The sequence below is a fragment of the Salvelinus sp. IW2-2015 genome, unplaced genomic scaffold (genome assembly GCF_002910315.2).
Source record: "Salvelinus sp. IW2-2015 unplaced genomic scaffold, ASM291031v2 Un_scaffold1457, whole genome shotgun sequence".
NCBI classification, from domain to species: domain Eukaryota; kingdom Metazoa; phylum Chordata; class Actinopteri; order Salmoniformes; family Salmonidae; genus Salvelinus; species Salvelinus sp. IW2-2015.
Genome location: NW_019942919.1, coordinates 122,718 through 140,526, shown reverse-complemented (window position 1 = coordinate 140,526; position 17,809 = coordinate 122,718). Strand labels below are relative to the sequence as shown.

The 17,809-nt window shown below is 41.0% G+C and overlaps 1 protein-coding gene across 1 annotated transcript in view; it reads right to left on the bottom strand.

The window, feature by feature from the left end:
* Nucleotides 1-17,809, bottom strand: part of fech (ferrochelatase) — a 37,563-nt gene that overhangs the window by 14,335 nt on the left and 5,419 nt on the right. Inside the window, exons 5-8 of the mRNA XM_024138361.2 lie at nt 5,338-5,472; nt 4,105-4,211; nt 2,422-2,520; nt 1,888-1,995 (exon numbers count right to left, since the gene is read on the bottom strand). Of these exons, the coding sequence (XP_023994129.1) occupies nt 1,888-1,995; nt 2,422-2,520; nt 4,105-4,211; nt 5,338-5,472 (449 nt within the window). The remainder of the gene's footprint in view (nt 1-1,887; nt 1,996-2,421; nt 2,521-4,104; nt 4,212-5,337; nt 5,473-17,809) is intronic.

Here is a 17,809-nt window from a genome sequence, read left to right as displayed (position 1 = left end):
AAACACAGGGCGGAGATCATTGGTCTTCTGAGGTAGGAAACACAGGGCTGAAATCATTGGTCTTATTGAGGTAGACACACAGGGCTGAGATCATTGGTCTTATTGGGGTAGAAACCAGGGCTGAGATCATTGGTCTTATTGGGTAGAAACACACGGCTGAGGACATTGGTCTTATTGAGGTGAAACACCAGGGCTGAGACTCAATTGGTCTATTAGAGAAACGGGAATCATCTGTTTAGGTGGAATAACAGGGGCTGAGATCATTGTATTGAGGTAGAACACAGGGCTGAAGTATTGGTCTTTATTGAGGAGAAAACACAGAGGCTGAGATCATGGTTTATTGAGTGTAGAAACAGGGTGAGATCATTTGGTCTTATTGAGGGTAGAAAACAGGGCTGAGATCATTGGTCTTATTGAGGTAGAAACACAGGGCTGGAGATCATTGGTGTTATTGAGGGAGAGAAACAGGGCGAGATATTGGTCTATTGAGGTAGAAACACAGGGCTGAGATCATTGGTCTTATTGAGGTAGAAACAAGGGCTGGATCATTGGCTCTTATTGAGGTAGAAAACACGGGCCTGAGATCATTGGTCTTTATTGAGGTAGAACACAGGGCTGAGATCATTGGTCTTATTGTAGTAGAACACAGGGCTGGACATTGTCTTATTGAGGTAGAAAACACAGGGCTGAGATCATGGTCTTATTGAGGGAGCAACCAGGGCTGGACCATTGGTCTTATTGAGGTAGAAACACAGGGCTGAGATCATTGGTCTTTATTGAGGTAGAAACACAGGCTGAGATCATTGGTCTTATTGAGCGTAGAAGACACAGGGCTGAGATCATTGGTTTATTGAGGTAGAAACACAGGGCTGAAGATATTGGTCTTATTTGAGGTAGAAACCAGGGCTAGATCATTGGTCTTAATTGAGGGAGAAACACAGGGCTGAGATCATTGGTCTTATTGGGGTGAAACACAGGGCTGAGAATCATTGGGTCTTATTGAGGTAGAACACATGGGCGAGATCAATGTCTTTTAATGAGGTAGAAAACACAAGGCTGAGATCATTGGTCTTATTGGCGGTAAAATACAGGGCTGAGATCACTTGGTCTACCGAAGTCAGCTTGCAGCCGCCCGGCCTGCCACAAGGAGTCGCTAGAGCGCAATGGGACAAGGAAATCCCGGCCGGCTAAACCCTCCCCTAACCTGGACGACGCTGGGCCAATTGTTCGCCGCCTCATGGATCTCCCGATTACGGCCGGCTGTAACACAGCCTGGGATCGAACCCGGGGCTGTAGTGACGCCTCAAGCACTGCAGCGTCTTATGGATACTCATTTTGAGACGACATGTAGCATCTTTCGTATTTGATTTTCATACAAATTCAAAACTCCTGATCTTTTTTTATGATGATTTCACACAAAAGCGTATCAATGTCAACGGAACACTGAGGGTATTTTAAACTTTTATTTTCAAAGCCTTTTACATTTAATTCAGCTCGTGGCATGCTAATTTAGCTTTTTTGCGTCCTGCAGAAAAACAACATTAAAGACTACGACCACAAAATGTAACATTTTTCTTGGTAAAATGTATTTTATAACAAAAGGAAGTGCGATTTCATCACCGAAGCGCTTTCACACTCCTTCTGGGTCGAGTGGACAGCCTTCACCGTATTGCAKCAGCCCTGATGGAGAAACCCTTTCACCACAAGACCACTACAGAACAACACAGTYCTGAAAAAGACTATCTACCCAGTGGCTCTGTGCGTTTAGCCTGAACTAGAAACGTCGAGGAGGTAACCACGAGTGTGGAAGTCATCTACGTTTTGAGGCTGTAATTCTCTCTGCACCACAGATGAAAGACAGTGTGTGTGTGTGTGTGTGGTCGTTACCCTGGACTGCCAGACCAGGCGGTAAGGATTACAGTGCTGTAGTCTCTCCATGACTCTCTGCACAGTGGCTCCAACCTCCTGAGGGTACGGATCTCCCCTGTTCACCACCTAGAGAGAGACAAGACTGACACTGAAAACTTGCCTGGTTACCCATCTACACAGACAACACTTAGCCCCCTTTCTTTCTCATTGAACTTTTCAAAGCAAAATGTATCAATCAAATATATTYATATAGCCCTTCTTACGTCAACATAAAGTGCTTTAGTTATCAATGTTTATTTTTTGGGGGTAAAACTTGTATCACGAGTCTTCAATGAAATCCTCAATTAGTAACGTCCCGATAACATCTTAGAGGAATATTTATTCTATGAATGGTCAGCACTGTACTCACAGAGCAATAGAGTACAACAACACTGAACCGTCACACATTCTTACTAGAAAAGAGTAGCCATGTTTAATTTCCACTGATAATGTCTGGCATGCCGATGTCATGMCGATTAAAATGTGTGTCCTTAGCAACAGTCCTGTACTCACAGACAAGGGTAGTGAGTGAGCTGAGAACAGGATAACCACATCATCCCTCTTCTCTGGGGGAAACTTCTGCAGCTCGTTGAGGACATGCTGGGAGAAACACTACAGAGACAATACAGATATATTATTAGGAAACATGTCATATTATTAGGATACACGTCATAATCAATAAGAGGTGCAGCGTGTTCCATTTGGCTGCTGGGGGGGCTGCTGGGTGGCTGCTGGGGGGGGGGGGGGGGGTAAGGAGGCCCCCCAGCTCTCCGCGAAACCATTGACAACTACATTTTGAAGTCGCAAGTCGCGTTGGGGAAATTAACCTAAACCACTCATACTTGTCAGGTATAGCTCGCTTTTTTTATTTATATCACTCAAATATCAAATTAATGGTGGCATATGAGAGATATGAGGCTACCGTCACATTATCTGAAATGACAAGATCAACCAGGTTCCCTCGATCATGAACAGCATGCAGGTCCTTGCTGTAGTGTAGCCTATAACTCTGTTGATGATAGAACCGTCACTCAAACTAGCGGACCAATGGAGACTCGTTGTCTACGCTTCCCTCTAAACCCCCCTTCACGGAAAAATAACTATAACTCTGTTGATGATAGAGAGATAAATGTGGGACAATTCCATTGCATGGATTAATCAGGAAATGTGTAGTTGTGACTCTGCCTCTTCAATAGGTGATGATAACAACCAATAGTTCTAACCTTTATTAACAATCCCTTGAAAACGGCACGTAGTTTTCAATTGGTTTTAGCGGAGCTGCGGGTCTCCTTGCCCCCCCCCCCTCCCCAGCAGCCAAAATGACACTCTGCACCGTACTGTGACGTTTTTATTGAAGTGACCTATACCATGACTCACTGCAGAGACAATACAGATATTATTAGGCAGACATTTACATCATGACTCAACGATCAGTCTGCTCTTCGCGCGGTTGTCTGTGTCGGTTTTTATTAGTGCACACCGTACCAAAACGTTATGCAAAAGGGAGAGAACCAAAAAAATAGTGGTTTCTGGTCGTCCCCTTCTTGTTTCAGTCTTATTTTTTCCATTGGTGCCCTAATGAACACAACATTGCTTGACGTTAGGACGACATGTCCTAGAGATTGTTCTCTTAACCTGCTTGTTTATTCGTACTCAGTTTTCACTTTAATTTCCACTGGAACAGAAAAGGCATGCTCCAGTCAAAAGGAGTGCACTACTTTGGTCAAAAGGAGTGGGGTTCTTTTTCGACACAAGCTAATTACAAAGGCAGGAGGGAATCCCATTACAGCGGCCATTGACTATTATGTTTGTTCTGGCTTCTAAATATGCTTCTTTAACCTAGTTTTACAGTTCTATTTAACCTAGTTCTTACAGTTCTATTTAACCTAGTTCTACGATGTTCTTATTACCTTAGTTCTTCAGCTTCTATCTTAACCTAGTCTGAACTTTCAGGCTGCCTCTTTAAACGAGGACCATGGGTGACTCCAGAAATAGCAATGGGTCTTCCCTTTAGGGGTTAACCCTGACTAAAGATAGTTATTGTCCTTTCTTAACCTCAACAGACTATAACAATCTGATAATGTGAGTGGATTTGCCATCCAGGTAAAATGTCATAAAACATTTTGAGGTTATCAGAGGGAATTGAGACCCCCATGTGCAGAATCATTTTGACTGTAGACAGGTAGGGAGTCTCACCTCGACCAACAGGGGGTGTGTGGGCCAGCGGTCGATGACACTCCACCTCATCTTAGGCCTGTCTGCTCTGCTGCTGTAGTATCGATAGATAGCGTTCAAACTGCTGCCTGTTTTCAACAACAAACAACAACAAAAATAATGAAGACTCAAGTTTCAAGTCATTCTTTTTTGGTTATAACAAGCTTTCCAAAATCTCTGTTAGAAGTCAAAGGAACATATTTGAGGTTCACAGGGAATATACATCCTCCTCAACTGATCTAACTGTGGATCATAGTGGAAAGAGTGGAGGGGAAACACCTGTGTGTCTAAGTGTGAATGCAAGTGATTTGTTTCTGGCCATTTTGAGTCTGTAATCGAACCCACAAAAATGCTGATGCTCCAGATACTCAACTAGTCTAAAGAAAGCCAGTTTTATAGCTTCTTTAAATCAGAACAACAGTTTTCAGCTGTGCTAACATAATTGCAAAAGGGTTTTCTAATGATCAATTAGCCTTTTAAATTGATAAACTTGGATTAGCTATTATCAGATGGTTGCTGATAATGGGCCTCAGTAGATATTCCATTTAAAAAATAAAAAATGGATAAAAAAGCATTAACAATGTCTACACTGTATTTCTGATCAATTTGATGTTATTTTAAAAAAATGGACAAACTTTTTATTTGGCCTTTTTTCCAAAAATAAGGACATTTCTAAGTGACCCCCAAACTTTTGAACGGTAATGTGTTTATATAGCCCTTCAAAACAGTTTTACACAGTGCTTTACAAAAGTACTACTAAGTGGATGGGATGTAGGGTGTGGSGTATTCAGTCTTCCTGTGTCTTTTTGTGTTGATAAGAACAAGATCAAGTTCACTTATCAGTAACTCCCAGGCCAAGACTAACTTTTTTAAAAAGACACAAGATGTGTGAGTGGGTGTCAGGTCCAGAACAGGGACAGTAGTGGATGAGGTGAGTTACAATGTAAAGCACTATGAGAACATTGGAAAATGTAAATCAAGCTTTTGTTAGGGAAGGTGGGAAAGGAAAGGGGGATACCTAAGAGTTTTTTTTTACCTTTGTCAGCTCGGCCACAGTTCTACCTGTTGTAGAACAGCTGTATTGTGGGTACTGGGCCTACCTGTTGTAGAACAGCTGTATTGTGGGTACTGGGCCTACCTGTTGTAGAACAGCNTGTATTGTGGGTACTGGGCCTACCTGTTGTAGAACAGCTGTATTGTGGGTACTGGGCCTACCTGTTGTAGAACAGCTGTATTGTGGGTACTGGGTGAAAGCCACTGCTCTCTCTACTCCATCCTTCTCCATCTCCTCAATAGCCTCCTCCGTCAGAGGATGCACGTAGCGAAACCCTATGTAGAATTTATGAGGAGCTGTAGACATAAAAACAAAAACATGAATGTGAGAACTGTAAAGCTGATTATAAAAATGGCATTTCCTCATTTCACATCTAAGTTAGCATTAGTGAAATGGATAATAATAAAAAAGTATACTTAGGGAATATAATTGAATTACAAGCTCTCCAAATTAGGCCAAACACAGAGTGGTCTTACGTAAGACGTGCCCACGTAAAGCTAAAACATTTCCCCGTTATCAGTAAAGTGTGGTGTAAGGGGGTGTGGAACAACACTCCTCAACTATCTCCCCCGCCACACCCAGCCAGTGTCAACGACAGTTAAAAACAGTCAGACGGTTTGTTTTGGGGACTGTGTGGCATCTTGTGTGGCCCAGTGTTAGTGCTAGTGCCTGAAAGCATACAGTGGGGCAAAAAAAGTATTTAGTCAGCCACCAATTGTGCAAGTTCTCCCACTTAAAAAGATGAGAGAGGCCTGTAATTTTCATCATTAGGTACAATTCAACTATGACAGACAAAATGAGGGGGAAAAAAAATCCAGAAAATCACATTGTAGGATTTTTAATGAATTTATTTGCAAATTATGGTTGGAAAATAAGTACCACTGTAGAGGCTAGGTAGCAGTGTGTGAGTTTGAGTGTGACACACTCTCCTTCCACTCACCCCTATCTGCAGGCACATTATGGAACAGGCCATGTCATCATCAATTATAAAATATATATATATATATTTGTTTAATTATACATACACATATTTTTTTTTAAAGGGTGCGACCAATCAGCCTTGGTATGCTCTGCCAAGCATTTTTTATTGATTTATTTCCATCAATGTTCTTTTTAAACTCCGTCGAGAGCACGTAGCGAAACTAATTGTAGAATTTATGAGGAGCTGTAGACATTAAAAAAAAACATGAATGTGAGACTGTAAAGCTGATTAAATGAGTACATGTTATGCTCGCATAATATCATTTAGCAATAAACACTGTTCAGCTATTCTGATACCATCGAATTAGTGAAATGCTGATTAAATACATTGAATATGAAGGGAACGAACTAGCTCTTAAGCTCCAAATACAGAATTATGATGTTCTTTAGCGTCCGGTATTTCACACTGATTTGAAATGGCAAGATATCTTTCCTGCTCAACTTTATTCGTTCGGGTGGATTCTCTCGAACTACAGAGTTCAGGTCTGTGAATGTATATTGTGGCTGCGCCATATACAGATTTGCAGAATGGCTATCGATTAGTCTTTACACAGTTATCTCCCAATGTATGTGTCGCGAGTAGCCTCTACACGCGCGGGGGGTGGAACAGAAGACACATCCCTCTGACATATCCTGCACAGGACAAGGCCAAAACTAACAGCACCTTGTCATGTGTGTTTACAAGCCCATGCTGTGCTCTGAAGGTAGGAGGCTGCTGTCGTCTATCCCTAGGCTGAGATGTTCCAGTCAAGAATAGAGCTCCAGCAATCGGGTGTTTTTCTGTTCTTTAACGGTGTTGTAGCGTGCGTGGGGCTGTCTCATTAACTCTGTGAGAAGACACACTGATGGGATGTTTAGTTTGACTTAGTGCATATTCTCAGTATTTCTATTGGATTGTACAAGAGAACAGATGGTGTATCTGGTCACAAAAAAAAACGATCAATTGAGAGGTTCGGAGAAGCGACAGTATAATCAGAATTGCAATAGTGTTGTCCATACATTCTACACACTTGTAAAATTTCAACTTGTGTATTGTAGAAGCAAAGGCTGTAAGAATTTATGCAACATGTCAGATGGAAGAGTAGGATTAACCTATGTTTCGAACTTATTCAGCAGAGAGATTGTACACAAGAAATTGCGCTGGTGCCGCGGATCAGACAAAATTACCTAGCACAGTAAAGATTCCTTGGACATTGTTATGGCTCTCTTTACTAACCAACGCACATACTTGGATGTGGGGACGACAAGTGTAGAGATTGGTGTTCGGATCCTGGACACTGTGTCTTACTGGGGACACCATTCTGTTACATCTGTGTAGAGGTATTAAGGGTTTACGCGATCAGATGTGTTACGTGGAGCATGCTTAGCATGTTCCCGCTAATTCATCACTTCTGTTTATATTATCAAAGTGAAATACACGGCCTCTTTAGAATTGTGAGGCAACACTTATTAGGTTTCTTGAAGTCAACATTTTCCTATTCTCTATAAACAAGATATAACTATAGCTTAGTGTTTTTGGTACAGATATACTAATTTGTTTCCAATTGTATACATCAAACAGACAATAATTTTGTGATTATATTATTGTTATACAATGCAGTGTAGCTGACTCGATTTGGTGGTATTAACATTGAGTGCTGGAAAGCTTAGGCAACGCAATATTTAGTTTATTGATGGTTAGTCACAATCACATTGTGGCTGCTTCTGGATTCGACAAGGCTAGGGGAATGATCAGCCTTCTATAAAATCGAGGTCAGCCATGCACTTCTGTGTATTTATGCTTATGCTCTGATTGGTACACCCACTCAAAACGCAAGCTGAAATGAGTTGCTTGGTTAGTGTGGGCATGTATGTCTGTCACAGTTTGAATGCTCCCAGGTGGTTTTAGGATGTGCTTTTGGATGATACGGAATTTAGCTAGCGGGTCGCATCTGTCGTGATAACGCTGATTTATGTTAATCTTGTGGAAACTTAGGTATCAACGCTGATTTCTTGAGAATGCAAATATACTCCTCTGAACGTAAGGGGTAGAAGGCACCCTGATTTTATGAGACCTCGCGTGTGAACTGGGTACTTAAGAAACATGATGTCTGTATTGGGAAGAGCGAGTCAGAGTCTTCGTATTTTCAATAGTAAATGTAGTGCCATAGTATGGCTAAAAGCTAGCTAGGTCGTCAGTTAATTTGGTCTTAACATGTATAATAAGGGGAGCTATGTCTGTTATATCATGAGATTCTAGCACTGGCGTGAACGCTAGAACGTATAGGATATCTTCGATCGCTCGCAGATTGACGCGACGTCGAAGCAACATTAAGTGTTATATCTTATGAAACACCGATATAGAGCTATTAGTAGTAGTAAACAAGATTGATGTCACATCGTACCTCATTGTATGCTGGTATAGATGCTCACAATGCGAAAATCGTTGTTAGATATCATATAGCCCTGTACAAATGTGTATTGAGCACACGTGGCATAGAGTCTAGCTACAGCCGAATAGGTCAATTTGTGTGCCCATTTTTAACCTTCAGGTTAGATGAATGTAGAGTGAATAAGGGTGATAGTTCGCGGAGAGAACAAGTATACTTTCATCTGAGGGCGCATTCATATGATAGCATTCAAGTAGCTCAGGTACTTGAACTATATTTCATTTTGTAAATATTTCATCTCAATCTATGTCAATCAAGTAATCCAATCGAGCCGGAGGTTTTATAATATAGTGGTCAATGAGCAAGTTTTTGGCAGCTATAGTGGTATTCGTATTTAAATATGAGAAAGATAATTAATTTTTAATTCTATAACATCTATTTCTAATTTTTTTTATAATTGATATCGGACTTATGGTACGAAAGTGCTAAGCCTTTGTACCAGGAAATCAGCTCCAAGTGATTATATTTATTTTATTGTTAGAAGATCTGCTTCTTAGCTCTTCAGGAGTTCAATTAGAATCGGTTATGAGAAGATGAATTAGGTTATAGATAAAATGTAGAATAGGTGCTAAAAAAGATTGTGGTACGTATCGCATAAAATGTTTTATTTTAAGCTAGAATTCTCAATCATGTTGTACACAATGCACTTTTTTTTTCGAGAGCTTTGCAAATCAATAATGACCTGCGTCGGCAAGTCTTGTTCAATCGTTGATTGTTTTGGTCTTCGGGTGCAAAGCCCAGTTAACATCATAATTATATCTCATAAAGGTAAAATTGGTATCTACGTAAGGCTTGATCTATTGATGATTTATCGTGACATTTTGACTGGTTAGATGGGTGTTCAATATGTTTTTAATTTAGGTAGGTCTAGCTATAAGCTCAGCTTACTCTGAGAAACTAATATCTTATAAATAAAATCAATTACTGAAGAAGTGATGACTTGTCCCCATAGACTTAGTACCAGAATGGTGAATGTGGTATATTGTATAGAGTATATATCGCATGTAATAAATAAGTAATTGCAACGTGTTTATGATGCATCAGTATTGATATGTGAGATAAAAATGAGTTTGTGTTAATTTTGTGCGCTTATGATCTTGTTTTAGGCATTTAGGCGGTAGCATATTAGGTAAGTTATATAAGTCATATTATGTCGCATAATTTTTGTGTCTTCATATATATTGTACACAGTCGTTCGTCTCAAGCCTACTTCCAGTTGCTCAGATGCTGTTTAACTGTTATAGATCATTCACGTGCATGGTCTTAGACTATCGTCTTCGAGAGACAAGTGAACATAGTTGTTTAAAGTCATAGCTGCAAACTAACAGAAGCTGCTTTAGGCTCACAGCTCCAATACAAATGCCACGCAGCAGGTAAAGCTGTTCTGAATGTAACGGTTCTCGGAGTAGCGGGTATGATCTAGTGAGAAGTGTAATGACTAAGATATTCACCTTTGATTATAAGTACTCTTTTAACACCAGGTCTGAGGAGTGCTGCAGTGATAAAAATCAATCGGGGACTGGAAACGTGTTGAGGTGGGGCGTAGTAAGACGTAGTCTCAGCTAGCTAGAGACTCATCTCTTGGTTTAGATTTTTGGCGCTTCGTGTCTATCGTTGACATTGGCAATGAGCGATCTCAGTCTAGAGAGAGGCGATGTCTTCTAGACAAGTTAAATGACTCATAGTGGCAGTGATAGGAAGATATAGAGCTCGAATGGTTTCGTTGGGCTTCTGTTGTCTCGCTTTTAACACCGTGAGAATATAAAATTGCAGACTGGAAGTTAATGCCTGAGGTATTGGGGAATTTGGTAGGAAAGAGGCACGTTCAGGCAAAATCGTAGAGACTGCAAACGCTGTGAGCTTCTAGAGAATGGGTTTCATTCTAGATTTGTAACGGACTACGAGAGCCACTCGAATTGTAAAACCTGCATATACGGCTTCTGTGTGTGACTCACTCTTCAATACAATGGGGAACTGGATAGTATATGATCATCTTACTGTCAAGTATATTGTCACAAGGCTAATTTGGGGGGGGGCGAGGGTGAGAGGCGCGGGGTGAAGGAAGACGGATATGCGTGCTCCAGTTGGTTGGTTATGTAGGGCTCGTGAGATGTGGAACTTTTGTGATTCTGAGAGAGGCTTCATGCTAATTGCTCTCATTCTGAGGTTTCCTGAATGCTGAATGTGGCATAGGCGTTGCTCGTGCCCTCTTCAATATGTTTGGTGGTGTTTGGATCATATGTATTCTGAGCTATCTTATGGCTGTAGAGATATTCGTGGAGACCAAATTGTAAATGAACACTTAGGTAGTCATCTGCTTGGGCTGCATTTCAGATTAGCCCTGAGTTGAACATGTACTGTGAATGGGGGGCGTGTAGTACTCCGTAGCTAAGCATGTCCACACACAGAACATAAATACATGGATACTTTCTTAGATGTCTTGAGTTACAATTTGAAATATGATACAGTATTATGTAGTAGCTGTACATAATCCTTGCAGAAGCCAAACGGGGAATCTTAATGATGAACATGGGAGGACCTGAGAAACTGGACGATGTAAGATTTCCTGCTGCGTTTTCTCCGACACACGATCTGATGAAGCTTCCTCTTCAGAAGTAAGTTGTAACCACACACCACAACAATCGTTGATGATCTGAAAGTCCTAATTATCAATTTTCAAGGGATCTTAAAAAAAAGCAGTAAATTTCCATCAACTGGACTTCTTAATGAGTCTTTCGTATGATGACCGTGCAGACATTCGATCATCCATACCCAAACAAAAAAGAACAAATCAACTATTTTCAACACCTACTGCGCACCCCTCTACCAAAAATAACCTAAGTCAAAACAACGTTACACACACAATGCTAACCGAAGGACACAGGTAACTATATATGTTTGCCAGGCCAAGATCCATTATGGCTGTCCTTGCACATTGAAGATTACCACTGACTCAGCAATATACACTAACAACATGTAAATGTTGGTCCCATTGTTTCATGAAGCTGAAATACCATAATCCCCAGAAACATGTTATCCCATACACATAACAAAAAGCTCTATATTCTTCTCTAAATTAAGTGGGGACAAAAATTCGTTTACATCCCATGTCATTTTTTTCATTTCCATCCGGACATATAAACTCTCTGTTTTTAAGTCACACAAGTAGGGGCCTAAGTGGCCCGCTGGTGAAAACCCGCGAGACACAGTTCTCTATCACTCTCCGCGCAACGAGTTAGAAAGAAGGACGGGAGCACTGTATCATTCTGCAACGTGAGACTGCGGGCGAATTTGATACCAACAAAACACCAATCCAAGCCTGATTTTAAAATAAACTGTTACCACCGACGCTCAAAGGGAATAATTCCAGGATCAGTTGTGTTCTTACAATAAAATAAAACATCTACGAATTAGGGTTGCAACCTCCCTAAATTCATTTACTTACTTTACTTGATTAGAGACTGTTTTCTTGCTTGGCTATTTGTATAGAATGAATGAAGAGTTTGGTATTTATGGTGTAGAATTGATTGAAGAGGCGGAAATAATTTTTAATCCCTCTTTTTTAGAAATAGGGATGGTAACGTAAGGTAATGTGGAGAAAAGTCATGGTTGTCTGAAAATACCTTTTTTTCGAAATGAATATTCTTGGGACCAAGTTACAAAAAAAATTTTATTCTTTTTGGTGCTTTAACTTCAGAATGTTTGACATGATTTTTATGACGATGTGAATCTCTTCTCCATCCTTTTCCTGCCTCCTAGTCGAATAAGAGACTGAAAGACTTTGGGACCCTGTTCAATTATCAATAGCGAAGCGGGCTAGACCTTTCATTTGTATCTGGGCTATCGCAATTGAGGAGCAGAGGCTTGTGATGTCTATACCCCTGGCACCACCCAGGCCAGGTCTCTGACTCCTCCCCTATAGGCTGTCTCATCGTTGTCAGTGATCTAGGCTCACCGTTGTCTTGTCGGCAAACTAAATGATGGTGTTGGAGTTGTGCTTGGCCACACAGTCGTGGGTGAACAGGGAGTACAGGAGGGGATTAAGTACGCACCCTGAGGAGCCCCCTACCCTTACCACATGTGGGCGGCTGTCGAAGAAGCAGGATCCAGTTGCAGAGGGAGGTGTTTAATCCAGAGTCCTTAGCTTAGTGAATGAGCTGTGATAGGCACTATGGTGTTGAACGCTGAGCTATGTTGGCTATGAGTGTTTATGTATGGGCTATAAGTGTGTACGGTTCTGACCTGTTTCCGGACAACATCTTCATGCTCAGTCAGCTTGACCATGGGCACAGCGTTCCTGCTCAGTGCTGGTCCGGCTTGATAGCGGGAGCCTACTCCATCGGCTGTACTTCCTGGAATCTTAGGGGTGCGCGACTTCGTCTATGAACAGGTCCAGTCGACTGAGGAGGAAGAGAGATTCACATCGTCATAAATCATGTCAACTTCTGGAGTAATAAATGTAACTTGGTCCCAAGATCATTCGGAAAGTATTCAGCCACCATGACTTTTTCCACATTCTTACGTTACAGCCTTATTCTAAAATAAGGGATTAAATTTTATTTCCTCTCTTCTCACAGTCCTACGTCACTCATAAACCAAGAAAAAACAGTCCTCAATAATCTAGTAATGATTTAAGGGCCTATTCGTAGATGTTTTATTTTTTTTAAGACACAAAGATCTGATATCCCTTTGAGCGTGTAAAGTCTCACTTTAGTAAATCCAGGCTTCGTGATGGTAGTATCATTCGCCCAGTCATGCAAAGATACGGCTACCTTCTAACTCAGTTGCCGAGAGGAGAGGAAACTGTTCCGGGATTTCACCACGAGGCACTGGTGACTTTAAAACAGAGTTTAATGTCCGGGAATGAAAAAAAGACAGGGATGTAAACGAATTTGTCCACTTAATTTGAGAGAAATAAGCTTTTTTTGTGTGTATGGAAATTTCTGGGATATGTTTATTTCAGCATCATGACAACATTGGGAAAACGCCTAAAATTTTAGACTTATGTCTGTGGTTGTGATTTTTCGACTGATAGTGTAATCTATCTAATGGCAAGACGACCAATAGATCTCTGGGTCTCCGTGGCAACAAACACTAGGAATCTTCTGCGCTCTTTTTGTCCCTTTGAGTGTGGTGGGTGTTGTAAGGTTTTTGACTTGGAGGTTACTCTGTTTGTGTCCCAAGAATGGGGTGGTATGCCAGGGTAGGTTTAGAAAGATTGAGTGTTGGGGTTCTTCTTCTTGTGTGTGGTGGGAGTGCAAATGCAGTTCTCCAATTGGTCTGCCTCATTCACATGGTACTACTCATGTAACAGTCGTGTTATCGCGAAATACTACCTGTATTATAAATGTCGTTGGCTACAAAACATGTGGAAATTCGCATAACTTCAGAGAACTCTGCACACACAGATGTACAGATAGATTTAGTTGTTACTACGCTTACTTTTGGTGTAGCAGGCGCCGTCTTTTCATCAGACTCGAGGACATAGTCCGGAGAATGGGGGCGCCGGCTAATTAGTGTACCACTGATCAGTCTCCAATGTTTTCGCACACAGAGGTCCTTGACGACAGCCTGATCAGTTCCATCGGGTTGAGAGAGGTCAGAGACCTGGCCATCTGTGGGGATGGCATGGACAGACACACCTTTGTTCTCCTCTAAGTGGCTTTTGCTGACGCAAGGATACCAAGAGGTACTGATCGTGGACTACTACACGCCTCCCATCATCACATTGACGGGGTGTATGGAACGGCAGTCGATTGAAAAGTTCTTTCAAGTTCGCTTGGTAGTGTCAACTATCTATTCTACAAATCAATGCTCATAATCTCACAAGATCAGGTCTTACAGTAAGTAAATCCACACTCGTATATATGTTGACATGTTGTTAGTGTGGAAATGTGACAGAGTGGAGACAACGGTAATAAGCTATTCCGGTGGCTCTTCTAGATCACTGAAGAGACAGCTAAACGTGAGAACATATCCTGGCATAGTATTGGTGCCCCGAATTGCAATTCTATCAGACGCAGATGCTATACTCAGCCGAGATGAGCGCTCATATATAGCATACACCTGCGCAAAGAGCGCCGTTCCGATCCTAGAAGGGCTACCATCTGTCATAACTTAAACCTAGGCACGCGATCCTGGTAGTCTTCTCGACACACTCGGCCCACTATGGGTTACAGGCTCCTGAGGTATAAGCTGTTAGGACAGGTTTACAGAGGGTAGTGCGTACAGTGAAGGCTTAGTTTAAATCCTCAGTGGGGCGAACGTGTATCTTTCGCTGACGGTAAGCTAGATGTGCACCATCACTATCAACAAGGTCAGGTGGTTCTGAGATTATATGGTCCCAGAGAAATTTGTTACCAGTTTAATCGTCAGTTCTGCAAGCGCTACTAGGACTGTGTGTCCTACCTCTCTTGTGCTGCTTGCCTTTATTTAAGACGATCCATCTATGCATTGATTCAAGTTGCAATTTTTTTTGGTGTAGCACTGGCACAAGTCAGAGTTACACCAGAGGCGCCAGAGTCTACTGGTATGTATCAAATGGCGCTCTCTTGAACAGCTTCTGATCGTTCAACTCCTGGTGCCCTGCGGCAACTCCACTCTTGTTTTTGACGTCACTAGATTTAAGTCGCAAGCTCCCATCACCATGTTTATGAAGTAATATATGGGATAGGTCGAACATAGTAGAACGTCTAAAGTGCCTCCACCATGCTAAGGTTTTTCAGCTACTAGTACAAATTCTCGATCTTCGTTATGAATGACGTACGTGGGTAATTTAAGAATTGTTACTTTATAACATTGTTTGGATTTCACGTATTAATTTGAAGGGATTAAAATTTATAAATTTATTTTCCTTTCGTCTGCATTTCTAGTTTGGTATTGGTGATTAACTGTTGGGTCTACTCAGTTTAATGGGGAGTAGGATGCTCGGAAGTGCTTTTGGCTCGGGGTGTGCAAGAGGGTGCCAGTTTGCAACACTACCTTGAGCTGTGTTACTTGAGTGGATTGTGGGTAACAAACGGTTTTTATAGAGAGATTCTCTAAAGGTTTGATTTGACATGACTTGGCCCTGAAAGGGGCAAGAGAGGTTGACATGAATTGTAAAGTCAAATAAGATTTAAAATTAGTATTTACGTGTCCTTCTACAAGCAACATAGCCTAAATACGTATACCAGAGAGAACATGTTCATTGCTCTAATAATCATCTACATGACCTTTTCGGCAATCCAACTTGCATAATTGAGTTATTTGCTCAAGGAATGTATCACTCTTCTTACTTAAATTATAGTTTTTTAATAATGTCAACACGCCCTTGGAGCAGAACTTAGTATTTGTTATTCTCAATGATATTAGCCTTAGTTAGATTAAGTGTGTGACTTAATTGTACTCACAATCTAATTAATATTTATTTTTATTAAATTATATTTTTTTGAAAGTGTTTTCGCTTAATCGTTACACTGTATCTTATTAACATTGAACTCTAAACTAATAAATGTATACAAAGGTTAGGGTCTAGACTGGTGCTCGCAAAATCAAAATCCACTGTGAAGATCGTCAGCTCTCAAGGGGCCAAGGCGCGGGTTCTTTCCTGTTTTCTTGAGGAGGGTAATTGGGTCAGTAGACGCTGTGGCAGAACATATTGTTGTCATTAACTTTATGCTCTAAGTTATGTCTAAGATAAACGTGGGACATATTGGACTGCAATTGACCGCAAAAGCACAAATAGCAATATTTTGACGAAACGTAAGATTATTTGGACTATATTCACACCAGTTAATTGTTATAAAACTCTCTGGTCAGATGCTCAATTTATATTGTACATAAACCGTTGGTTTTGTACCAATTGTGTTTGTTAGAGTAAATACATGATTCATATATTAGTGTGAGCTTCGTGTTAGATTACGCGTTCCGTTGAGACAAATACTTTGGAAAACAAACGAGATTTCATGCGAAAAATAGTCATCACATTAAGACATCACTTTGAGATGTCCTGCTCTTCCTTGTTTGGGGTGTTCAATTTTTTACACTCTTCCTTTATATCCAACAATAGCGACTAAGCATATAATATATATAAAAAGTGCTAAAATAAAATAAATTTCTATTAAATAATTTATTATTGTTAGCTAGTAAATTTTCTTGCATGCAGTAACTTTGGGCCAATATTCAAACTTCGCCACGCTAGGTGGACGCAGGCAGTTTGAGGGTTGGGGGACGATGGATCCTCTTCCAGCGCAATATGATATCCATTTCGCTCGGCTAAAAGCCATATTTTTTTCAACCCTGAAGGTTAAAAGGCCAATGGTGTTAGCTCGTACTAGTCTAGCGACTTGCTGGTTAACGGGAATATAAATAGCTTACGATTATTGTTGTTAATCGTCGCAATAGTACTGCATGCTCAGACAGTGGTATCTTCGGTAATTGTAGCTTTTTGTTGTGTTCATACTCGTTGTTTTTGGCAATCACTTTTACAGTTGTGCGTGCATGGCTTCGACAAATCTGACTTGAAGAGTACACTGATCTAAAACAAACTATTCAGTTGTATACCGACTCCTCTTGTTTTGAACAATAGCCTTTATAAGAACTAATCTGATCTAATGAGGCTGTCTGGTTCGCTGCCTCGACTAGCTACTGCGGCAAGTTTACCCGATGTTCGCTAATCCGGTCTGCTCTTCATTTTGGTCTAGAGTGCCGATGCATTTTAATTCCCAACTAAGCATGAACATTAATACCTATTGTTTTTTCTTTTAAGGATACTTTTTCAACTGATATTTGTGTTTATATCCTTTTCATTTTAGCCTAGGCACTAGGTCAGTTAAGTGAATTCTACGGAAGATGTCATTTGATTCAGATACTTACGCGTAATCTCTTCTCGTCCCTACGTTCGAAACATGGCCTACTGGCGAATCGGGGTCGCCGCTTTACTTCCTTACCGGATCTAATCAGCGAGGGGAACGGGAACTGGTGGAGGAATGTCGGACTAAAAACAGCCTTGTCATGTGTGTTAACGGACAGCATCTAGCTAGTGCACGTACTCGAGTAGGACTCAGCGGCAAGAGACCATAGTTGCCTTTCACTGAAGCCTTTAGATGTGCCGAGAGACCATAAGGATCCCAATGATTTCTTGGTTGACTCCATAGGTGATTTTACTCTCAACTATTTCTAAGTCGTCTTAGAGGTAATACGTCCATGTCTTAAGGTGTTAAATACAACAGAATTTGCCTAA